The sequence below is a fragment of the Urocitellus parryii genome, chromosome 11, assembly GCF_045843805.1.
Source record: "Urocitellus parryii isolate mUroPar1 chromosome 11, mUroPar1.hap1, whole genome shotgun sequence".
Taxonomy (NCBI): domain Eukaryota; kingdom Metazoa; phylum Chordata; class Mammalia; order Rodentia; family Sciuridae; genus Urocitellus; species Urocitellus parryii.
The window spans coordinates 5,805,292-5,830,775 of NC_135541.1; the positions used below are offsets into that span (position 1 = coordinate 5,805,292).

Consider the following 25,484-nt stretch of genomic DNA (forward strand, 5'->3'; position numbering starts at 1 on the left):
GAAGTCCCAGGTCAGTTGTTGACTCCTCCAGGGCATCTTTCCAATGCCCTGTTCTGACCAGTATAGTATAGAAGTGACCCCTGGCCTGCTCAGCCCGCTGTGTCCCACCACACTCACTTCAGTGTTTATTTCAGTGTCTTTCTTACTAAACTGACAATTCTGAGGCTTTTATTTTTCTTTTTTAATCTAGTGGCCTGAGGCTCCGACTTAGCAGGTGTTCTAGAAATGCTTATTGAATGTATCAGTGGTGATAGAAATGTGTTTGAGAATTGAAAGGCTGCCCTGCAATAGCAGGAGCTTTGGCCAGCTGCCTGGGCAGCCCATTGATGAGACCTTCTGTGTGCTTAGCTCATGTGGGCTGTTCTGGGCAGGCTGGGAAGAAGTAAGGACAGGCCTGCCTCACCTTTGGGAGGTCACTGTTTGACGGAGAAGGAATCCCAATGCTTGGGGAAGGGCAGAGGCCTTCTTTTATGGGGGGACTATTGAGAGAATTCCATGACAGAATTAGGAATAAAGCAGACCCCAGAATGGTAGTCTTAGGGAAGGCTTTCTAGAGGAGGCAGGACTCAAATGGGGTTTAAGAGTCAGGACTGCATCTAAGAAAATGGAAGAAAATTTTGTGTTACATAAAGGCAGGCCTTCTGGGCTGCCATGGAGGGAGGTGCTTCAGTCCTCAGAGACCTGGCTCTCCCCAGTGCTCTGTACCCCACCCCAACCCCAATGCGAAGGCTGGACCAGGGCCTCACATGCTAGGCAGGCATCCTACCACTGAGCTCCGTACTCCTCCAGCCCTGCTACGTCCCCAGCAGCTGCCTGGCAGTAATCTTGTGGTCCAGCCTCACTGCTCCAGCTCCAGCTATCCCCTGCTGAACACTCAACAAGAACAGGCAGAAAGAAGGAAAAGGGCAGGCCATCTTCTAGACTCCTCCTTCCACTTTCTCCCCCTGGCTGACACAGTCTCCTGGCCATGCGTGTCTACAAGAGGGGCCGAGAAAGGCAGGTGTTCGGTTTTCATGTCCCATAGGAAGTTTGAGTTCAGTTAAACACCAAGTCAGGGTAATGGTGAACTCTGGGCTGGAAGAATCACATGGCTAGCTGCAGTGGTGTTTAGAAAGTTTTAGCTGGTAAATTAGGCAGGTTGACGATTGCTAATTTTATTATCCTTTATAACTTACATGAACGCCATTTTTTTTTTTTTGGTATGAGTCAAGTATCACAGGTATATATTTTTTTAAGTCATAGTTGGACACACTACCTTTATTTTTATTTATTTTTATGTGGTGCTGAGGATTGACCCCAGCGCCTTGCACGTGCTAGGTGAGTGCCCTACTGCTGAGCCACAGCCTCAGCCCCTCACAGGTATATTTTTAAAAGGTGCATTAGAGTACTCGGGTCTTGCCCTTTCCTTTGGTCTCAGCTGCTAGCTGAGCAGAAAGAGACCTTAGCACCCACACTGCAGGCCATTGTTCTCCATCATTGCTGACTTCTTTGAGCTCTTTATTTTTTAAAAAATTCTGAACAGACTTTTAATTTTTTAAAATCAGCTTTGTTGAGGTGTAATTTACATAAAGCATGCCCATTTTAATTATATCATTTGAGTTTTGACAGGTGTACATACCCATGCAACCATCACAGCATTGGAGAGCATTTCCAGTGTGCCCAAAGTTTCTGTGTGCCCCATTTCCCGTGAGTCCACTCCTCTGGGGCAGCCCTACTCTCACTACCTGTTAGATCTCTTGTCCCCAGAGTTTGATGTAAGTGGAACCCCATGGCGTGCACTCTTGTGTCTGGTTTCTTTCACCAGTGTGATGGCGTTGAGGTTCATCCGTTGCTGTGCACATGAGAAGGCCCTTCTTTTATGCTATGGAGGCTCCACTGTGCCAGTGCACCACCCTTTGTTTATCCACTCACCAGTTGATGGACCTTGGGTTAGTTTCAGTTTTGAGCTATTATGAATAAAACTTCTGTGAACATTCATGTACAAGTCTTTATTTCTCTTGGATGAATGTCTTGGGGTAGAATTACTGATTTATGTGTTAGGTGTGTGGCTAGTGACAGAAGAAACGACTCAGCTGTTTTCCAGAGTGGTTGTACCAGTTTACCCTCCCACCTCTCTCCTCCCCATGGTTGGTTGCCTTTCTGATTGCAGCAGTTGAAGGGTGTGTGTTGTGGTGTCCCTGGTGGTTTGGTTTCCCTTCTGTGGTGACTGGTCAGTGGAACATCTTGGTGTTCTCTTGCCCACTTGTGTATCCTTTGTAAAGAGTCTGTTCTAGTCATTTCCCCCTTATTTTTGTCTTATTGAACTAGAAAAGTCCTTTATGTTCTGTTTCAGTTCCTCAGCCAGAGGTGTATTATGAGTGATTCCAGTCGGCCTGCAGCCTTGTGGGCTTTGACTTTGAGGTGGTGGGGGTGGTGGTGGGTACCTTTTTGTTTTTTAACATTGCCTTTTAAAAAACAAAACAAAAAAATGTATTTATTTTATTATTATTATTTCTTGGTACCAGAGATTGAATCTGGAGCACTTAACCACCAAGCCACATCTCCAGCCCTTTTTATTTTTGAGATAGGGCCTTGTTAAATTGTTAAGGCTGGCCTTGAACTCTGAGATCCTCCTGCCTCAGCCTTCCAAGCTGCTGAGATTATAGGTGTGTGCCACCATGCCCAGCAAGATTCTGTTTTTGATGCCATACCTTTACCCCTCCCTGCTGCCTTCCTTTTACATCATGGTTTTTGTGTCTTAAGAAACCTTTGCCTGTCCCAAGGTTGGAAAGACTTTGTCTTGTGCTTTCGTCTGCAGAGAAGTTTCACAGTGTTAGTTGGTTTTGTTTGCTTGCTTGTTTGTTTTTGTGGTGCTGGAGATATAACCCCGGGCCTAGACAGGTGCTCCTGCAGCATCAGTTCTTTAGGTCTGTGCTTCGTTCTGTTTCTTTTTCTGTATGGTGTGAGGTGACACTTTGTATGGCTGTCCTGCTCAGTCAGTCAGCATCTTATGTTCAAAAGATGACCCTACTGAGTTACTTGTATCTCTCTGGGTGTGTATGGTGGTGTGGTGCTGGGGTTGATCCCAGAGCCTGCATATTGCTAGGTAAGTGCTCTACCACTGAGCTCTACCTCCAGCCTTTCTAAATTTTATTTTGAGACAATGTCTCACTAAATTGCCCAGGCTGGCCTTAAACTTGGAATCCTCCTGCCTCAATCTCCAGAACAGCTGGGATTACAGGAGTATACTGTTACCATGCACGGTATTACGCACTGTTGTTACTTGTCTCTTATGAAACGTCAGTTGACCATAGATACTTGGGTCTGTTTCTAGACTTCTCTTTTTTAAAACTACCCGCCCCCTATAGAGGGATTGAACCCAGGGCCTTGTTTCATGCTAAATAAAATAACTAAGCTACATCCCCAGCCCTACTTTTTTTTAAATAAAGCTATTGAAGTACATTTTACATATCTTGAAATGCATTTATTTCAAGTATACAATTCAGTGATTCTTAGTAACTTTAGTGAATGGGGCACCATTACTGTAAATCAGTTTTAGAGCACTTTCACCCCCCAAGATCCTTCTGGCCCACTGTTAATATTGTTCCTGCCTTGAGCCTCAGGTGACCTCTAATCTACTTCATATCACTAGTAAGTTACCTTCTCTGGGCATTTCAGGTAAATGGAGTCATTATAAGTTTTTGGCTTCTTTTTTTTAGTCGTTGGTAGACCTTTATTTTATTTATTTATATGGGGTGTTGAGAATTGAACCCAGTGCCTCATACATGCCAGGCAAGTGCTCTACCGCTGAGCCCCAGCCTCAGCCCCAAGTTTTTGGCTTCTTAATGTAAGAATTTGGGGTTCGTCCTTGTCGTAGCAGGATCTGCACTTTGTTCCTGTTACTGCTGAATGGCACTCCGTGTGGGGACACACATCGTTTTGCTTGTCTGTTCTCTAGATAGGTCAGCTCCTGTTTGTTCTGTTTTTATTCTGGAGCTGGGCATGGAGCCAGGCCTTGCCAAGCCATGCCAGGCTAGTGCTCTACCCTAAGCCACACCCAGCCCTGTCTCCCGTTTTGGCTAACACTGATAACTCTACTAAGAACATTGGTATGCAAGTCTCGTGTGCGCAAATGTGTTCTTTCCTTCTGGGTAGATGTCTAGGAGTGGAATTGCTGAATGTAGTAGTTTTTATATTTCTGGATCTTTGATTTTTTTTTCCTGATAGTTTGTCTGTGTATGGGGACAAAGGGGAGGTACTGGGGAAACAAAGGCTATTTTGACTCTGAGCTACATCACCAGCCCTTCTTATTTTTCATTTTGAGACACGTAGGTCCTCACTAAGTTGCTGAGGCTGTCCTTGAACTTGGAAAGCTCCTGCCTCAGCTTCCTGAGCAGCAGGTATCACAGATGTGTAGCAACATGCCTATCTCTAATCAGCTTTTTTGAAGTACAACTTACATAAATAAGATTCATCGATTTCAAATGTATAATTTGATAAGTTATACGGGTGAGTTGTACTTCATTTAATTGACATAATCAGCCTGAAATAACAATGTAGAAAACTTCTACTACCCTGGAAAGTTTCTTTGTGCTCCTTATCTCAGGCCCTTCCCTCCACCCCTGGTTCTGTTAACTCGGCCTGTGCCTCTGTCGCTGTGATTCTGCCTTTTTACAAACTTCATGCAGGTGGAATCATCCAGCGTGGAGTCTTTGTGTTTGATTTCTTAGCATGATGTTTTTGAGCGTGATCCCTGTTGAATGAACTACTTATATGTGTATAGTTCATTCCTTTTTATTGCTGCGTTGTATCCAGGGGTCAGCAAACTTTTTCTTCAAACAGGCGAGACGTCATGAGCCGCATGTGTGTGTGTCACGTATTCTCCTCTTCTCTCCCTCCTCTCCTTCCTCTTCCTCCTCCTCTCCTTACAGTCCTTTCTTAGCTCAGGGCCATGTAAAAGCAAGCCGAGGTGGGAGTCAACCACCTGGCCTGGTTGTTTGTCTGTTGACCAGTTGGTGGTCATCTGGGTTGTTCCCAGCTGACGGCTGTCATGGGAAGCTGCTGGGAACACTGGAGTACAAGTCTTTGAGCACATCTGCTTTCCTTTCTCTTGGGTAAGTACCCAGGAGTGGACTGGCTTAGCCACATGTTAGGTTTGTATTTAACTTTATAAGAAACTGTCAAACTGTTTTCCCAATGGCTGTCCCGGTTTGCATTCCTATCAGCAATATGTGACGGCCTCAGTTGCTCCATCCTTGCCAGAGTCTGGTGTCATTGGTTTTGAAGTTTAGGCATTCTAACGTGTATGTAATAAAACCTTAGTGTACTTTTAATTTGCATTTCCCTAATGACTAATGATGTCAAGCATATTTCATTTTCTTTTTTTTTAATATTTATTTTTTAGTTTTCGGCGGACACAACATCTTTGTTTGTATGTGGTGCTGAGGATCGAACCCGGGCCGCACGCATGCCAGGCGAGCGCGCTACCGCTTGAACCACATCCCCAGCCCCTCATTTTCTTACTGGTCATTTTTATATCCTTTGTGAAGTCTCTTACAATCTTTTGCCCATTAAATGCCCATTAAAAAAAAAAAAAAATTTATTGTTGAATTATCAGAACTTTTTATATATTATAGTTTATAAGTCCTTTATCAGGTATATGTTTGGCAGATTTTTCTATGACTTGTCTTTTAATTGTCTTGACAGTATCTTTTGATTTTCAAAAGTTGTAAATCTAACTGATGTTTATTTTATCATTTTTCCTTTTATGGTTCATGCTTTTTGTATTTTAAGATATCTGCCTACTCCAAGATTACAAAGATTTCCTTCTGTATTTTCTTATAGAATCTTTTTTAAAAAATGTTTATTTTTTTACTTGTAGTTATACACAATACCTTTATTTTATTTATTTATTTTTATATGCTGCTGAGGATCGAACCCAGGGCCTCAAACAGTGCTAGGCGAGCACTCTACTGCTGAGCCATAACCCCAGCCCTCTTATAGAATCTTTATAGTTTTCAATTTTTGTTTACATGTGTGATCTACCTTGTGTTAATTTTTGTATTTAGTGTGAGGATCGAGGTTCATTTTTTTTTCCTCTGAATAGCCAGTTGTTTCAGCATAATTATTGCAGAGATTATCCTTTCCCCATAGAATACCTTGACCTCTTTGTTAGAAATCAGCCAAATAGGGCTGGGGTTGTAGCTCAGTGGTAGAGCACTTGCCTAACAAGTATGAAGCACTGGGTTTGATCCTCGGAACCACATAAAAATAAATAAGTAAAATTTAAAAGTATTGTGTCCATCTACAACTAAAAAAAAAAAAAAAAAAAAAAAAAAGAAAAGAAAAAGAAAACAGCCATATAAGCATAGGTGTATTTCTGGAGTCTTTCGAATTCCTTTTTTTCTTTTTGATACTGAGAATTGAACTCAGTGGCACCTTACCACTGAGTCACATCCCTGTCTACTTTGTTCTATTATTTTGAGACACAGTCTCACTAAGTTGCTGAGGCTGGCCTCAGTCTTGGATCCTCCTATCTTAGCCTCCCGGGTTGTGGGGATCATAGGTGTGGGTCATGATGCTCAGTTCTGTGCTCTGCCTCAGGGCTGTCTGTTAGGCCTTCTTTTGAGCCTTGTTCCTGGCAGTGCTGGGGGCTGAGCCTAGGGCTCCCATGCTTGCTGGGCAGCGCTCACTCTCTTCACTGTTTTGAATCGTGTGGAGGGTTTGCTTGTTTTTTGCACTGGAGATTGAACCCAGGGACACTTTGCCACAGAGCTACATCCCCAGCCCCCAACCTTTTTCTTTTTCCTTTAGAATCGGGGAGGATCTTGCTAAATTGCTGAGGCCTCAAATTTACAATCCTCCTGCCTCAATCTCCCAAATCACTGGGATTACAGAGTGTGCCAGTGTGCCACATCCCTGGCTGGGGTTTTGGATGAGGAGTCTTACTATGTTGCCCAGGCCACCCTTGAACTCCTGGGCCAAGTGATCCTTCCGCCTCAGCCTCCTCCAGGAGTTTGTGTTCTGTTCTGTAGAGAGGGGAAAGAGATGCGCACTGCTCGGTGTCCTTCCTGCCTGGAGATGACACTGCAGGCAGCATTGTAGCCCATGAGAAATGGAAAGTGGGCTCTCACAGGGTGCACATATGGAGCCAGGCCTTGGCTTGGGCTGCCAGCCTCCCCAGGGGTGTGACTGTTGGCTGCCTTTGCCAGCTCCCTCTTCCCTGGAGAGCACTGATCAGCAGGATGACTTGGTGACTTGGTGACGCCCACAGCACTGTGCTGCAGATGAGACTTTCCTGGACCGTGGGCTTTCCTTGCGTGGCCTTGGCAATGCCAGCGCAGTGCTGCTGCGTTGGACATACTGTTCCTGTCCCACGAGTGTGTTCTTGCTGATTTTGTCAGAATTTTTTGATTGATATGAGATATACTTAAAGAAATTGAGCCATGTCGGTTTTGATACACCCAGTGAATAGTTACAGAGTGGAGGTGCAGCTCCCCTGCCCCTGACACAGCTACTGACCATCGTGGCCACCTAACCTGAGCCTCGGGGTGGGCAGACCTCCATGGAGACCGCCAGGGCTCAAGGTGCTTTGTGGAGTCCCTGGAAGTTGAAGGAAGGCCCCTTTCCCGCAGCACTTTGTCCCCTGATCTTGTTGCAGCCCATGGTGTGACTCTCTGCTGTATAGGATAGTGTTTGGTACCAGAGTCGACTGTCCCTTGTCCTTCATGAAAACACCAAGGAAGTGGTATTGGATAGGAGCTGTGCCATTCTACCCATCAGCTGATCGAGCCCTCAGGGGAAGCACTGCAGACACAGGAGATGTCATTGTTCCTGGGTTCTTCGTAGTTGGCAGAGCTCTGCCACCTTTAGTCAAGTGGTCTGTGCTTCATAAGCTGAAAAAAAATCAGGGAACCATCTGGCTGGAGAAGTGGCACTGGGCCCTCTGACCCCAGGTTCTTACCCCTTTTCTGCGTGGTCTGCCTGATTGGCCAACATCAGGCCTGAGACTCTGAAGCTTTTAAAAAGCTCATTTATGCCCGGCACGGTGGGCACAGCTTGGAAGGCTGAGGCAGGAAGATCATAAGTTTAAAGTAAACCTCAGCAACCAAGTGAGACCCTGTCTCAAAAAACAAAGGGGTGGGGTAGGGAATGGGGATGTAGCTCAGTGCAGAAGCACCCTTGGGTTCAATCCTCAGTAATACACGTACATACATGTGCATGCTGGACTCACTCAATCCACTTCTCTTCCTTCCCAACTGGAGCAGAAGAGTGACTGACCCTAGATTATGCCCTTGGACTTTTGGGAGCAGGGCGACAGAAGAGTCTGCTGTCCCAGGAGTCCTTGGTTTGGCTTCTGTGCACTGGACTTGGGAAATACTGGCCCCAGAGTGCGCAGGGACAGGAATCCAGGTGCTGGGCTGGGGTGTGAGCTGGTTTGGGGCCACCAGAGTGATTTGCAGTGGCCCTGGTCTGTTGCCCTTGGAAGCCACACAATGGGTAAGAGTCATTTCCATCCAGGTCTTTCCTCTTTCTTCATTTTTGCCACAAGAAGGAATTGTATCACACATCTCCAAAACGAGTAAAATGGCATTTCAGCTTCTTGTCTTTATAGACTCTCTGAACTTTAGGAAAGATCATTCTGGTCCCTTTTCATTAATAATGAAAACCAGGGGGCAATAAAATGTTCTTAACGTGAGCCCAGCAGGAACGGAGCAGCAGTGAGGGGTGAAGGGTGAGCTGCAGGAACCACAGGTGTTTCTCCGGCCTGGGGAGGGCAGAGCTCTGATGAGGTAGGCAGGTGTGCAGGGGCCCGGCTCCTGGCTCCCCAAGATGCAGTGTCTGCTCAGCCTTGGCAGCTCAGAGTCCCCAGGAGAAGGCTGCACTGCGTGAGGTGCAGTGGATATGTTTGCAAAGAAGCAGAAGCATCTAGCAAACTTGGGCTTCTGGTCCAAATTTTTTTGTTTTGTTTTGTTTTGATGCTGGGGATTGAACTCAGGGCCTTGGGCTTGTAAGACAAGCATTCTACCAACTGAGCTATATCCCCAGCCCCTCTGATCAAGTTTTTAACCTGGTTCCAGCTAATTTCTTGTTAAGTTATTTAGAGGGTACCTGAGAGTCAGTGGTGCATGATTACTGAATGCAAGCCCCATGGGAAGGGGTTCTTTCTGAGGCTTTTGGCCACATGATGGACATCCTGGGTGTGGATTAAAGCCCTCCCAAGTGTGGCTTTCTCTAGGGATGGCAAGGCCACTCTGCCCTTTTTCCTCCTAAAAATGAACTGGTACCCGATGTTGAATTTTGCATCTGGCGCACAGCAAAGCTGGCTAGAAGAGAAAGCAGACGACGAAGTAAAGACCTGAGTGGGACTCAGAGGCCCAGGTCTCAGGGTCAGGGTGAAAGATAGTCTACCGCTGAGGTCTCAGAGCTTCCTGTTTAACAAGAAGTGGTTTATGTGGCGTGGGGATGTCTGCAACAGGGCGAAGCCACACTCTCCACTTTCCAAGATGGATTCTCAGACTTGAATACCTTGCTGGTGTCACATAGCCTAGAAAGGGATTAGAGATTGTCCTTAACACGAACCCCAGCATGCACCAAAAAGTAGATTGATAAATTTACATGAACACAAAAAATGCCAGCATGCCATGAAAGAATCCAAAGAAATATGAACCAGAAGCTGCTTATGATTTGTGTCATAAAGGGCTAACATCCCTGCTGTATTACAGAAGTGCTGAGGGAGAGAAGTCAAGTAGAAAAGTGGAGAACACACAGTACACCAGAAAGGAAATGCTGTTGGAGACGCCCAGTTCTCACTCAAAATAAGATCAACGCAAGCTAGAACCAGAGTGAAGCACCGCTCTCCTTCTGCCACTGACAGAAATACGTGTTTGACGACACACTATGTTGGGCTGCCTGTGGGGAAACAGCACCGGGTGCGTGGCTGACGGGATGAGTCCGCTAAACGCCATGGAGGCCATTTTGTAGGATTTCTCAAATGACAGAGGCCCATGCCTTTGACCATGTCCTACGAAGTCTTAGGCTTACAGACGACTTGTCTTATATGGGAGCTGACACGTGTGCACGGTCACTGATGAGTTAGGTGCCCCCAGCAGGGAACAGGTTAAATAGAATATTATAGAGCTGTAGGAAAAAAAGAAAATTGGAAAATAGGTGGGAAAGAGGAAAACCAAGTCACATCTGTGTTGTCTTATATGTGTGTCAAACTCTCTGGAAGGGTAAACAAGAAACCGTTCTCCATGACTGGTGGTGGTAGAGAGGGAGGCCTTTCTCAGTAGACCTTTCTGGCTTCTGCTGTTGGACGTTGAAGCGGCGTGTGTGCTGCTTGACCAAAGATGGGAAACAAAAAATGGGGGTTGAGGCTGGGAGAGGCCACGTGTGGATTACAGTTTGGTAACAAGGTGAGGCTGAGCCATGTTGGGGAATCTCATGTGGAATCCATAGGTGGAGGACAGAGGGGACTGTGGTGGCTAAGGAGAGATTCTTGTCTGTCCCCTGTCTCCTGAGAGCCCAGCGGCCCGGGGAGGAGGGGTTTCCCTCTTGCCCACTTAAAGGTCTCTGAGACTCGAATCCCCCTGCTAGGCTGCATGCTGGCCACCCTCCCTCCCTGTGCACTCACGTCCTGCCACTGAGCTTAAAAGAGGAGTCCTGTTCCTCTGCTTTGGTCATCAAACACCAGGAGGGACAGGTAACCTCTGAGAGCTGGCAAGCACGGGGGGAGAGGTAGAAGCAGAAGCACTCAGGTGTCTAAAAGCACTCGGTGTCTCCAGGCAGCGCTGGCCGGGCAGTGGTGCCCCCTCTTAGAGTTTGGGGATGTTTCTCTTCCTTCCTCACCCTTTCTCAGATCACTCAGGGCCCCGCTTCCCTAGCACAGCAGCATGCCTGGGGGTGCCCTCTGGTCTACCTCCCAGTGGCACTGCAGGCTCATTTCATGGCTGGCATGAAGCCTGTGCCACCCAACATTCTGAGAACAGTAGCCCCTGCCCCTCCTTTAATGACAGTCTCCTATGAGGAGGGAGAGTGTTTGCTAGGTGGCCTAGAGATAGCTGAGGGCGTTGGAGTGGACAGTGGTGCCTCCTGGGATCAGATCATGAAAGCACTTTGTGAACTCTGTGTAGGGGAGTGCAGTCGGGAGATCTCTCCTGTGCACCTGGGATGTCCCTCAGGAGCTGTGGGGACTCGGATGTGCTAGGCCCCCTTTTTCCATGGGGGAGGACTCCCAGTGGATGTCTGAAACTGTAGGTAAGACTGAACCTTCTGTGTACAGTTTTTCCCCCATACATTCATATCTGTGATAAAGTTTAATTTATAAGTTAGGCACAGTAAGATGAACAGTAATGAAATAGCACAATTATAACAATATGTTATAATAAAAATTATCTGAATATGTTCTCTCTTAAAATATTGTGTCGTACCATTGATTTTAGCAAGCTCAGCATATGATTATTTTTCTTTCTGTATTGAGAACTTTTGCCACTAAAGGTTTTTCTTTGGCATATCCAGATTGCCAGCCTCACTACTTTTATGTTTTGGAGCTATTGTTGAGTTACATGGGGGGTGACTTGAACGTAACCACTGTGACCGTGAGACGGCCGTCTGATAACCGAGAGGGCTAAGTGACTAAAGGGCAGGTAGCACATTCAGCATGGCTGTGATGGACAGAGTTGTGATCCACAAGCTAGGTGGGACAGGGCGGGATAGCTGAGGTTTCACCACGCTACTCAGAATGGTATGCAGTTCAAATCTTGGGAATTGGGGGTTTTTTTGGAATTGTTCGTTTACTATTTTTGGACTACAGTTGACCACAGGTAACTGAAAGTGATGCTGCAGGTAATGGGGCCGGGGGGGGGGGGTGTTGATCTAAAGGGAATTAGTTCAGGAACCAGTTCCTCAACAACAGCAGCAAATTCTTCTGAGATGGCTCCCAACTCCATTCCTTGGCCTCCATCCTAGCCCAGACCCTCTTTGCCTTTGTGTGTCCTTGCAGAGTTCTCCCCAGCTTTCATGCTTCCGGGACTCCACTTCTGCCTTGTCCTCAGAGCCACCCACGCTGCTGTCCTAGAGCAGATCCCATCACGACACTCACCCAGATCCTGCAGTGTCTCCCCCCTGCTGGTGAAATGGTGTTCAGACTCCTGGGCCCTGTCTTTTCCTTCCCACCCGCAGGTAGACTTGACTCCCTGTGTTCTCCTGGACACTCTTCCTGCAGTTCTTTTGACCAGCATCTCTTCTCCCCTGCTGAGGCCCAGGTGCTAATCAGGTCCACACTGACCCACTCTCTTTACTGTATGCCTGTTTTTCCCTTGTCCCCAGGACCACAGGTCTTGGTCTTTACCTCCTCCAAGACCCTGCTGACCCCTGGTCTCTTCTCCCCGCTACCCCCACAGGCACATGCCCTGGATAGGCTCTGTCACTCTGTGAAAGTTGCCTTGCTCCGTCCTTCGGAGACTTGTGTCTTTTGTCTTTTCTCCCCAGCTCCATGTGAGAGCAGAGCAGGGAGGTCACCTTGGTCTGTGGTGCCCTTGATGATCTTTCTCTGGAGTAGGGCATCTGCACATGTGGTTCTGTACACCAAGGTGTGTTCACGCCATCCTCACAGGGCCCTGCCTCCTGGCTCCATGCTGGGCACTCAGCTCACTGCTGCTGCATACCTCTGCCCAGCATGCACAGCTGAGGCCAGATGACTAGCTGTCTCTGCTGTCCCCAGTGAGGCAGATGGTTCGGACAGCCTGGGAAGAGAAGGGGACAAGAGCTGAACTGATACTTCTGACAGTCACAGCTGTGTACCCCACTTGCCCATCTGCTGAGTCACACACTTGCCTCTTCCCAGGGCAGGATGCTGGGTGCCCCCCCTGACTCTGCCTCCTTTCTCCCACTATCAGGCCCTGTAGGTTCCCGGTGGCGAGATTATGGTGCGTTGGCCATCATCATGGCGGGAATTGCATTTGGCTTTCATCAGCTTTACAAGGTAAGTTGTCTTCCCAGAGGCTACAGGTGCTCTACCTGCTGCCCTGGCAGTCAGCTCCCCTCTCCCAGCTCTTGGTTTACCTCCTGCACAGAGGTGCTCTCCTCGGGGTGCAGCAGGCGCAGGAGGGAATGCGCACCCAGGCCTGGCAGGCACAGGCCCCTCCTCTCCTGCTCCACTCATAGGGTAATCTTGAGGTCTGTCCATTGCAATCTGGGTCCGGCACTTAGAATGGTGCCTGATGTATAATTTGTGAGGGACAAATTAAGAGCATGGACGCTGGGGGCCAGCTGCCTGTGTTAAACCCTGGCTCTGCCCGGAGAAACTGACCACAGGCTCATCTGTAAAATTGGGATAAAACAGATGGTCCCCAACTTACGATAGTCACCTTTACAATGGTGCAGAAGCACACCCATTGCAACCCTTGCTGTGTACCTTCAGTGCAATATTCAGTAAATCACACGAGATTGTCAACATCTTATTGTAAGAGAGACTGTTAGACGATTTTACCCACTGTCAGCTGATGTGCATGTTTTAGGCACATTGAAGGTAGCCTGGGAGATGAGGTGTGTAGCATCATTGTTGATGTCCAGTGCTTCATTGTGACATGACTCCCTCCCCTCATCGTTGAGGAGCAGCAGCAGTACCTGCTTCGTGAGATTGTAATGAAGAGCACAGGAAAGTGCTGAGACAAGGCTCACTCACTGGAAGCACCCCAAACTCCATTGTTCTACCTTAGTATTTAAAGCCAGGTTGGGGAACCTCAGTGTAGCCATGTTCGTGGGATCGCCTTGTCTTCCAGGGAATGTATAACGTAGGATTCCTCAGGACTCATAAGCAGTTGATTGCTTACCACAGAACCTAGGCACCAAGCAAACATTTACTTTGTTGACACCAGAGAAAAGGCCCCCCTTGGATCTGAAGAAATGAGTCTTTTCTAGAAGGTGAAGAGCCAGGTTGGGTCTCAGGTCCAAGATCTGCTCAACCTGGAGGCCACCCAGGGCCTGAATGAATTCCAGACTCACCATTGTAACTTTTAGCAAGTGAAATGCATTTAAACCTTGCATCCTGGGATTCTTAGTTTGGGGCTTAATACAAAAGCTAATGGCAGAGTTATAGCAGAATAACATTTTTTTCAGTGGAACATCTGTTGCTGTAGTTGGAAATTGCCATGTAGAAATCCGGAAGCAACTTCTTAGCAAAGGAAACAATCAGTAACGTGATGAGAGAGCCTACAGAATGGGAAAAAATCTTTACCACACACACCTCAGATAGAGCACTAGTCTCCAGGATATATAAAGAACTCAAAAAACTTAACACACACACACACACACACACAAAAACAACAAACTGAATAACCCAATCAGTTCAGCTAACAAACTGCACAGACACTTTTAGAGAAGAGGAAATACAATCCATCAACAAACATATGAAAAAATGTTCATCATCTCTAGCAATTAGAGACATGCAAATCAAAACTACTCTAAGATTTCATCTCACTCCAGTCAGAATGGCAGCTGTCAAGAATACAAACAATAATAAGTGTTGGTGAGGGTGTGGGGGAAAAGGTATGCTACATAGTTGGTGGTACTGCAAATTGGTGCAACCACTAAGGAAAAGCCATATGGAGATTCCTCAGAAAACTTGGAATGGATCCACCATTTGACCCACCTATCCCACTCCTTGGTTTATACCCAAAGGACTTAAAATCAGCCTACTGTAGTGACTCAGCTGTTTATAGCAGCTCAGTTCACGGTAGCTAAACTATGGAACCAACCTAAATGCCTTCAACAGATGAATGGATAAAGAAAATGTGGTACATATATACAATGGAATATTACTCAGCCTTAAAGAAGAATGAAATGATAACATTTGCAGGTAAATGGATGGAACTAGAGAATATCATGCTAAATGAAATAAGCCAATCCCCCCCAAAACGAGAGCTGAATGTTTTCTCTGATAAGCAGATGCTGATTCATAGTGGGGGTGGAGGGATAGAGAAAAATGAAGGAACTTTGGTTTGTGTAGGGGGGAGTGAGAGGAGAGGAGTGGAGTTGTGGGGCTGGGAAGGACAGTAGAAGGAGACAGACATTATTACCGTGTTTATATGCACGATTACACTGGCAGAGTGACTCTGCACCGCGGACAGCCAGAGGAAGGAGAAGTGGTGCTCCATTTGTGTACAGTGTGTCAAATGCATTCTGCTGTCAAACAGATTAATCAATCAAAAAAAATCTGGAAGCAAAATGTTCTGGATCCTAGGACTCCCTCCTCTGAGTGGATACCCACCCGTTTCTTGTGTGTGGACAGCTTCTTCCAAATCACTGGCACAGATTAGGCACCAGGAAGAATAATATGACAACACACAGCTTTCCAATGAGTGCCTCGGCCCTGTGAGCCCCACAGGCTCAGGCCACAGGCCACAGCGCAGGCCCTCGGTGTAGGTGCACCAGAGGGCTGCTGTCCCTTTCCACAGCGCTCGGGACTCTCGCCTGTTTTTTTTTGGGGGGAGGGGGGGTTGGTTTTTTAAATTTTTTTTTTAAGTTGTAGATGGACAGAATGCCTTTATTTTATTTTGTTTATTTTTATGAGGTACTGAGGATCAAACCCAGTGCCTCACGCATGCTAGGCAAGTGTTCTGCCTCTGAGCTATATAGCTCCAGCCCCTCTCACCTGTTTTATAAAAGAAGAAAGACATTGAAATGTCGGTCACAATGGTGGCACACACCTCTAATCCCAGCAACGTGGGAGGCTGAGGCAGGAGGATTGCAAGTTCAAGGCCAGCCTCAGCAATTTTAGCAAGGCCCTAAGCAACTTAAAATTCAAAAGAAATTCTCAAAATTCAAAAGAAAGCACTGGGGATTTGTTTCAGTGGTACAGCACCTCTGTATTCAATCCCCAGTACTAAAAATGAAAAAAAATAAAGAATTTCTAGAATATTTGTTAATAGTTTTTTTTAAATTAAAAGAAGAGGGTTGTGGCTCAGTGGTAGAGTGCCTGCCTCACATGTGTGAGGCACTGGGTTCAATTCTCAGCACCGCATATAAGTAAATGAATAAAATAAAAGTTCATCAACACTAAAAAATATTTTTTAAAAAATTAAAAGAAGAAAAAAGAAAGTGGGAAGAAGCCACCCTCTTGCTGCACACATGCATAAGACTTAGGCTGAACAGGGCATGTGCCTCTTGTCACTTCTGACCTCAGAAATGGAGCCCACAGTTGTTTACATGTGTGAGAGTTTCTTGACTTTCATACTTAGGGAATTTTCCACCTGCAACGTCAGACTACATTTGATGAGTTTTAGCTCAGTTGTGGGTAATAACTCACAGGGTGGCTGAAAAGCACTTTGCAAAATAGAAAATGCTTCTACACTTAAGCTGAATGATGGTCTTCACTTAGGAGTCACTCCTGAAATGAGCTCTCCCACAAACCCCCTGTGAAGGGCCTTCTCCTTCCCCATACAGAAGCCTTAATGGAGAAGTTTCCATCTTTTTTCCCCATCTGGGGCCCAAATAGACTAAGAAACAAAGTACCCTTGTGTGGCTCAGCCAGGCCCACGCCGCGTGAGCTCTAGCACCTTCCTTTTCAAGTTGCACTGGGTCTCGCTCCCCTCAAATAGGGGGCCTCGTGGGTCGAAGGACATTTGCCTCATCCTGCTCTCCAGTGGCCTGCTGCCCACCTCTGCCCTTCCACACCCCTGTTCCAAGCCCCACAGCAGGGTGTCCAGCTATGCCCTCGCCGCCTTCCCAGTGCTCAGAGGACCGGGTGTTCAGGGTTCTTATTTGGTGGCATCACAGTCGCCAGGTGCAGCTTACCCCCTGGGGTACCTGTGAGAGTGAGTTGTTTGTCTCTGAAGGAGGCTGCTTCTGAGGATTCAGCCTTGGTTTAGCAAAGACCAAGTGATCTCGGGAGACCTCGGTATCATCCCCTACTAAAAGCCAGGGCCCTGAAGTCTGCAGCTGATTTCCCTTTAGTTTCTTGAGTAAGTTTTTATTCATTTAATTTTAATAATTTGTTTTGAAGGGTGAAACAGGAGGCTGCCAACAGCATTGTTTTCCTATATATCCTTCCACATTTTCATCTTACAACTTTTAAAGTAGAATTTAAAATTTTTGTCATAAAAATATGACATCACTAATAAAAGTTGCCTATCACAGCAGACCAGACTGGTTTTCCTGGGGCCAGGTTGCAGCTGTGTGGTGGAGCTTGCCCGACAGGTTCCAGACCCTGGGTTCTGTCCCCAGCGCACACGCATGTGCACATGCACACTGGCTTTCTTCGTGCCTGTTCTCTCCCGATCCTTGTCCTTATTCAGACAGAATTTTAGATGGTTATAATCGCAGTCTTGTAACTTTTTCAAGTATTCTGTTCGATTATGGATGTGCCAGGGTTCCCCAAACCTGGGGAGGACGAGGGAAAGTTGGGTGGCGGGATCTGAGAGGCGGATGTCAGGTACCTGCGTGCACACCGATCCCGCCCCTCTGCTTCTTGCAGAAGTACCTGCTGCCCCTCATCCTGGGCGGCCGCGAGGACAGGAAGCAGCTGGAGAGGATGGCGGCGAGTCTCTCTGAGCTGAGTGGCAGCGTGGCCCAGACAGGTAAAGATTAATGACTCCATCAAGTCACCCCTCAAAGCCTTCTCCACGCAGCCCCTTCGCGGCCCCTCCCCTCTCCCTCCGTCTCCACTTTATGTGGTGACTTCATTTATCTGCTCTGAGAATCTGTTCACATTTGCAAATGAAGCCGCCGTCATTTCGGTTTAATTTGAAATTGCTTGTTTACTGTCGGCGCGGCCTCAATTAATTATGTTTTTACGGAAAGGCTCCCAACCTCAGAATATTAATAAGGGGAATAAAATGACAGCCTTTCTAAGGGCTGTAAAGTTCATTTTTAATTTCTGCTTCTATGAGGTTTTCAGGGGGTTTTCAGTGATTTCCCCCCTTCCCTCTAAGAGTCCAAGGCAGGGTCGGGAGAGTCTGTAATTACTGTGGCTCCTGGGACCCCGGCCACCTCCTCTGTTATCGACTCCACAGGGCTGGCGTTCATTACCCGCTGCCCCAGCGATGGCCCAGATTAGCTGGGACCTGTCGCGCCAGAGGTGGCTCTGCTCCGTTATAAGCTTGTTTACCAGGTGAAGCTCTGCATCTCAAACCCCGAGGCGGGCGGGAGCCTCCTGTCCGGGCAGCCCATGTCCCTCAGGGGCACCTTCGTGAAATCCTCAGAAGTCTGTAGCACGTATCTGTCACACTGGCATTTGCTCCTCGGAGGGTGACGCGGTGATACCTGGTCCCAGGGGCCATGTGACAGTGGGGTCTAGGCAGACAGCCTCAGGGTGGGAGTAGGATAGGAAGGCGCGCTGGAGACAGGGTCCGCAGTTTCACTCCTCCTGGGTGTGGCGGAAGCCTGAGCCTCGGCCTTCCCAGGGTGGACACGCCCTGAGCTCCCAAGGACACGGCTAGGCCCATGAGTGAGGCAGTGAGAGGGGCCGGGAGAGCCAGGACGGTGCAGCCGGGCGTGATTAGAGGGAGAGGCTGGACCGGTGTGCTGTTGACCACGACAAGCACACAGTAGAAAGACAGAGTGGAAATCCGGAGGGCAGGTCCAGCGCAGGTGGGCTACCAGGGCGCAGATGAGTCATCGGAGGTAAGGGGGCGGGGCCTGCAGATAAATGAACCCAAGCAGGAAGAGGGGCTGCCCACAGGCATGGGGACTGAGGAGGGAGTCTGGGCACCAACTCACCAGACGCCACACTCTCTTCCCCAGTGACTCAGGTACAGACGACACTGGCCTCTGTCCAGGAGCTGCTGAGGCAGCAGCAGCAGAAGGTCCAGGAGCTGGCCCATGAGCTCGCCACCGCCAAGGTACTTACCTCTGGGCCCTGGTTCCCCCAGGCCCGGTCTGTCCTGTCCAGCTCTTCGCCCTGGTCCTTGTGCCCCAGGTCTGAATATTGTCTTCCAAGGTCTGAATGTCCTTCACCTGCCATCTGCTGTCTAACCTTTCCTGTGGAAAAGGGAGGCATCACCGTACACTTGGATGGCAGTTACCCATTAAGGCCACCCTTCCTGTCACCTCCCAACAGGAGGAGGGAAGAAAGCTGCCCTTTTCCCTGTGACCTCTGATGACAGCCACACCCCCACAGCTCTGGACGCCATCATCGTAGGTGCCTGTAGTTGGGCTGTAAGTCACAGGGAGAATATGAGGGGACAGAAGGGAGAAGTGTGCAGTTTCCCAGCAACCCCTGTGCCCACCCCAGGCGCATGTGTTAACCTTGTCTCAAGTATGTGGGCTTGGGTGATCCCCAGTGGAATGAGAACCACCCAGGATCGACTGAGGAAGTTTTCCATGCCTTATTGCCCAAATCTGCAGCAGTCTGGGCAGTATCAGACTGAGGGATCCATCTGCTGGGTTAGAATCCTCACTTTCCTACTTGCTAGCTGTGGGACCACAGGCAAGTTACTTAACTTCTCTGAGTCTTCCTCATGTATACTAATGGAGCTGTAATGGTTCCTGCTTTGCTGGATTGTGGATGTGCTTAGAACGTTGCCTGACTTCGGTCAGGTCTCAGGGTTGCAAGCCCTGGTTTTCATGGGTGTATGATAGCATCATCATGGCTTAGGCAGACAGGGCCCAGGAGACAGTGGTCCGGTGGCTCCATAATGTCCTCTAAAGGATTTCACCCTGTCTGTTCTGCTAAGGGAAGACACCTTCAATGCACTGGATTGCAAAACCAGGAAAGTGGATCACTTCCTGCTTCTGATAGAGTCTGAGGTGCCTCTTTTGAAGACCCAAGAACCCCCTCCCCATGTCTCTCCCACACACAGGTGTTGCCTCACCTCCTCCTCAGGTGGCTGCAGCCCCTGTGGGTCCCTGTGGCAGCAGCCTTCACCCCACTTGGTTATCTTTTGGATCAGTGGCCTGTCAGTGGCCAGCAGCCACTCTGGAAAATGGGAAATTGCTTTCAGACCTTAAACATTAAGATGAAGACCACGTGTTGGATTTGAAGGCGGGTGGGGTGGGCTTGTCCTGGTGGCTGAGATGGCCCCATAGAACTCCTCCGCTTGCTGTTCTCAAGCCCCTCCCCCTCCAGGCTTCTGTCCCCCTCTTGGTGATGAAGTGGGGTTCTCCAGCCTGGCATCTAAACACATGGGAGGACTTTGGTTACCCCATAAACCAAAGACTCAGAGCTGTGTTTTCTCAGCTGTGATGTAAGTTTTTATATCTGGCTTCCAAACTCCTACTGGAGCACTGTAAAAAATTAGAAAGAAGAGCTTTAAGTAATTAAAAAAACCTACATAAAACTGAAGGCTGCGAGTTTTCAACAACTGTTTTTTAAAGAGATTGGCTAAAAAGCCCCAGATGTCAGATTTTATTTCTGAATCCTGGCATCTGGCAGCACATGCGTTTGGTAATTCGAGTCCTGTGCGGCCCCGGAGTGGAAGTCGCTCCTGCTTGATGGGCTGCTGTAGCTTCCAGGGCGTGGAGGAGCTCATCAGCAGCTTCTTGCCCTCGTCATCTGCTGATCTGGAGTGGGGACCCTGTAGGGTTGTGTGTGAGGGTGGCAGACATGGGCCCGCATTCTCCCGGACTGCAGGTTTCCTTCCCCTGGGAGGCCTCAGCTGGGTGGGCCTGCAGTCGCCACTGTGCATTGGGGAAAGAGCCAGGCTCACCCCATCTGGAGGCAGCCTCCAGCTCAGGGAAGCAGGCACTTGAGCTGAGGCCTCCTGGCCGGGGTGGACCACTATATACCCACCACACTCACCCCGGCGGCTTGGCCACCCGCAGCTCCCATGCAGGGTGGTGGGATTGGCTCTCCTCTTGTCCATCTGTCCTGATAGGATTTGCCAAAAGCCATGCGCAGCAGCCCTGTGTGAAGGAGGTTCTGTCCTGGCCCTCTGGGGAAAGGGCAGCTCAGAGCCCAGGGGCTGTTCTCTTCTCTGCTCTGCAACCAGAGTCATCCCAAAGAAGGGATGTGATTGGGTAGCATGACCTGCAGGTGGCTTTGCAGACAGGGAGGAGCAGTCCTGGGATGTCCTCTGGCCCCCAGGACCCTCTAGAGACCAGACCTCACCTAGCAGGAGCAGGAGGTCCCCAGCAGCCCCAAGCAGCCCAGCATGTGGTGAAGCCTGTCCTCCAGGCTGCAGGAGTGGCCCGCAGGGGTTGAGGTGCCCCAGCCTCTCTGATGCCCAGTGTGGGTTCCAGGCCCAGGAACACCAGTTTTGAGGCCACCCCGGCTCAGCCCCTTGCTCGCTTCCAAGGGGCATTTCTTTTGGAAGGAGTGGGGTTTAGTTTTTATTGCTCTTTTGTTTTAATGAGCATTTCAAACACAGAAGGGAGGGCATTGCTCACTCCAGCAGACCCTGCCCGCCCTCCAGGTGTCACCCCTCCTTTCAGACACCACAGCGAGTCTCCCTGAGAGATGAGAGCTCACGCATCACGTCACTTTACAAACCCACAGTACCACGGTGCTGCCTGTCCTGTGCCCTTAGACACCCAGAGCCCAGGGAGTGTGGGTTTGAAGGGAGTCGCCTCCGGCAGTGCCAGGCCCTTCACGCAGGATCGCCAGGCTGTGGCCAGATAAAATGTGCCAGCTGCTGTTGCCTTCAGGGTGCTCCTAAGCCACACCTTGCCCACTCGGGTGGCGTGGGGGTGCCACTCTGACCTGCATGTCCTGTGTTTTGACTTTTAGGCCACCACATCCACCAACTGGATCCTGGAGTCCCAGAATATCAACGAACTCAAGTCAGAAATTAACTCCTTAAAAGGGCTTCTTTTAAACCGGTAGGAGAGAAGGCTCGGGTTCCACCTTATCTAGGTCCCTGCTTGGGACAGCAAGCAGGAGAGAGCTCCTGGGCTGGCCTCGAGCGGTGGGGAGCTCAGGGCTCCCCCAGGGCTCCCCAGGCAGCTTCTGACTGAGCTGTGGGATTCTGGCACTGAGTGCGGAGACCTGGGAGCTTCTGCTTCCCTCCCCAGAGCCCTTCTCCCTCCAGGCTGACAGTCGGCGGCACCCACAAAGGTTTTGAAATAGCAGCGGCTCTCTGGACCTCTCAGGCGAGGAGCAGTGGGCACTCCCGCTCGGTTCCTCCTGAAGCAGGGGCTCCTAGAGGCAGGCTACCCCTCCCCCTTCCTGAGCCCAGACAACCTCAGTGACAGCTTTGCCCAGAGAAAGTCCCAGTAAGGGCCACTTAGTTCGAGGAGCTCTCCACCAGCAGAACAGTCCTCCCTCCCTCCACCTTCCCTGGTATTCCTCTGCTGTCCCTCCACAGGGCAGCCCTGATGGTAAGGTGACCAGCTTTTCCTGGTTTGCCCAGGCCTGACCTGATCTTAAAGCTGGAAGTCCAGTGTCCCAGGAGCCTCTTTGTCCTGGGAAACCAGGAAGTGTGGTCATCCCACATGAGCGGCACCCTGGCAGCCCTTATCTGGATGCTGTCCTTCCTCCGCTGGACTTGGGGTTCAGAGGCGCCCAATGTGGGACCTTCATAGGGATCAGGGATGGAGGGTGTAGGGATTGGGTAGCCAGAGACCTCATTTGCAAACACGTCCGCCCTGTGCTCACTGAGGAAGAGAACATGTCCTCAGAACAGGTGAGGGGCCCTGGGGCCTGAGGGTGATTAGTAGAAGAGATCTTTCCTGACCCTGGTGGTAGGGAGACCAGGCAGTTGGGGAACTCTGAGCAGGTGGAGTTCCTCGCTGGCTTTGTGCCGCTGAGGCTAGTGAAGGCTGGGGTGTGTGTCCCCTGAGGTGGAGGCTGTTTCTGTGGCTAGTGCTGGCTGCCCAGAGTGGGAACCGGGCTTTGTCCCCTGGGTCCACACAGGGATGGGCCTGCAAGTCACAGAACTTCACTTCCAAGCAGACGCCAAGCAGGCCTGGCCTCCCGGCTCCCCCCTGGAATGGGCTTTGGTCTGGGCTGGCTGCTGGCCCAGGGCCTAGAAGGGAACACGGAAGCAGAAAGGGAAACCTGTCTGTTCCCTGTCGCTTGGGCTCAGAGGCTTTCTACCAACATGCACCAAGTTACCTCTTGATGTCTGAGCCTCGGCCAGTGGCCACCTTCTGCCCAGGCCATAGACAAGTTAGTGTCGAGGTCCGTGTGTCCCGAGCCCTGATCCGAGCCCTTGCAGCCCCTGCTTCCTTCCTTTGCTGCCCCCGGGGTGGAGGCAGGGCAATGCTGGGTCAGGAGCTCGACAGCCTCACTCTAGGCAGGGGAGGCCCCAGAGCCCCCAGTGCGGCCGGGCATCCTGTGGGGCTCTGGCACCCTTCTTAGCTGATGCAGCCTCCGTTGGGCCAAGAGGTTTGTTCTCCGGTCCCCTGCTGGGTATCCCTGGGGTCACTGTTCCCATCATGGCTCTTGGGGGTCAGTGAAGGAGGGGCTGTGATGGGGAGCCCAGCTGGGGTCACCAACCTCGGCCTGGCCCCCTGCTCTCCCCTGCCAGGAGACAGTTCCCGCCATCCCCGTCAGCCCCGAAGATCCCCTCCTGGCAGATTCCAGTCAAATCGCCGTCACCCTCCAGCCCTGCAGCCGTGAACCACCACAGCAGCAGTGACATCTCGCCAGTCAGCAACGAGTCCACGTCCCCCTCGCCTGGGAAGGAGAGCCACAGTCCCGAGGGCTCCACGGCCACCTACCACCTGCTAGGCCCCCCGGAGGAAGGCGAGGGCGTGGTGGACGTGAAGGGCCAGGTGAGGATGGAGGTGCAGGGTGAGGAAGAAAAGAGGGAGGACAAGGAGGACGAGGAGGACGAGGAGGACGACGATGTGAGCCACGTGGATGAGGAGGACGTCCTGGGGGTGCAGAGGGAGGACCGCAGAGGTGGGGACGGGCAGATCAACGAGCAGGTGGAGAAGCTGCGGCGGCCCGAGGGTGCCAGCAACGAGAATGAACGGGACTAGGGCCTGTCCCAGGGACACCGTCCAGCTGTGGGCTCTGGGCTCTGGGCTCTGGCGCTGGGCGGGGATGGCCTCAAGCCAAGGTCTGGGCAGAGCTGTGCTTGGCTGCAGAGCGTGAGGCTCACGTTTCTGTCCACATCTGCGTCTCACCTGAGCAGCATCCCAGGCCCAGCCCACACCCCACTCAGCTCAGCCCAAGCAGGTGGCTTTGCCTTCCTCACAGCCAGGCCGAGGACACCAAGCCTCGGAGCCCCAGCCCCCGGCAGTGTCTCCTCGGGGTGCTGGCCGCTGAACGTCTGGACTGAGCTGACACCGTGCATGGCAAGAGCTCGTGTGGTTACCTGCCTTCTCCCGGTGGGGAGGAGCCACAGTCCCCTTGGTCTCTGCTGTCCCTGCTCTGTCCTCTAGGCCTGGCCCATGGCTCACTCTTCGCGCTGTTTCCAGAAGCCAGAGCCCTGGACCCATTCCCCCTCAGCAACAGCCTGCCAGGGCCAGCCTCCCCACAGCTGGGCCCTGCCTGACAGGTGGGCACCTGTCCCCACCCCGGCCCACACGCCCTGGCCTAATCTCCAACAAATGAAATCACACTGCGCTTCAGACCCTCCTCGCCGGCTGTGTCGTGGTCCAGCTGATCCTGTGGGGAGGTGTGGTTTTCGCTCCACGGCAGGGCCAGGCGGCAGAGCCTTCCTGACCAACAGCCATGTCTGTCCTTCCCACCAAGGAACATGTTCATTTGTGTGATCATGTATAGATTTCAGAGTATAAGATATGATTGTATATAATTGTAATAAATACGAGTTGCCACTATTTAACTCCTGCCTGTGGCTCCCTGTCTGCTGAGGGCCCTTCGTGCGCCCTGAGGACTCCTTGGAAGCACCCCAGCTGAGCCCCAAGAAGGGCCGGAGGGACGTGGGGAGGGCGAGGGGCCTTCCCCAGGGCTGCTCACCCGGAGCTGCAGGGGTCCTTCCTGTGCAGGCCGCAGGGCGACGTCCTGGGAGCCGCAGGGCCTCCTTGGCTGGGTGCAGACCTGGTGTGTGCGTGGTGAGCTTCTTCCTTAAATGGACGCGCCTTCCCAGGAGCTGGTGTCCTCTGCCTCGTCTCTGCGCCTTCCCTGCCTCCCTCTCTGCCTCCCTCTAACCTTCACAGAGCATGGAGCGCGAACCTGAGCCAGCAGCTCCTGCCAAGGGCCGCTCGGCGCTCCTCGAGTCCGCCTGGGCCGGGCCTGGGACTGCTGGCACTGCCCTGTCTGGGCCTCCTGTGGACACAGCCCAGAAATGGCACAGGCCCTGGCCACCACTGCAGGTGGCCACAGCGGGGTGCAAGCTCTCCCAGTGGCCTCCCAGGCCCTGGCCAGACTGAGGGACTTGGCCTCAGGGCAGTTTTATTCCAGGAGAGAGAGGTCACAGCCCTGCTGCGGGGCCCACCGAGGCAGCAAGTGGCCCTGCCTGTCTGGCCCCGGGAGGGCAGGCTTGTCCTCTGTCCTCATCACCTCAGGTGACGCTCCTCAGGTCTGTTTCCCCAGCCATGTGACCCTTAGGGACCTGCAAAGCCTGGTGAGAGCCATCCCTGCACTTGTCCTCTTGCTTCGTCCCCTGCCTCCTTGCATCCCTGAGAATCTCAGCTCTGGGGTGACCAGCCTGCCG

General features: G+C 50.7%; 1 protein-coding gene and 1 long non-coding RNA gene across 2 annotated transcripts in view; one reads left to right on the plus strand and one right to left on the minus strand.

Annotated features, from left to right (window-relative positions):
• Pex14 (peroxisomal biogenesis factor 14) overlaps positions 1–24,633 on the plus strand; it is a 148,581-nt gene extending 123,948 nt beyond the window's left edge. The window contains exons 5-9 of the mRNA XM_026397948.2: positions 12,879–12,964; positions 17,456–17,558; positions 18,724–18,821; positions 21,647–21,738; positions 23,388–24,633. Coding sequence (XP_026253733.1) covers positions 12,879–12,964; positions 17,456–17,558; positions 18,724–18,821; positions 21,647–21,738; positions 23,388–23,844 — 836 coding nt within the window. The 3' untranslated portion in view covers positions 23,845–24,633. The remainder of the gene's footprint in view (positions 1–12,878; positions 12,965–17,455; positions 17,559–18,723; positions 18,822–21,646; positions 21,739–23,387) is intronic.
• On the minus strand, positions 17,711–24,946 carry LOC113189254 (uncharacterized). The gene is made up of 4 exons (XR_003301635.2): positions 24,788–24,946; positions 19,794–19,897; positions 18,830–18,960; positions 17,711–18,618 (listed from the first exon to the last, which is right to left on the minus strand). It is a non-coding gene; the product is annotated as an uncharacterized LOC113189254 (long non-coding RNA).
• Between the last annotated feature and the right edge of the window lie 538 nt (positions 24,947–25,484).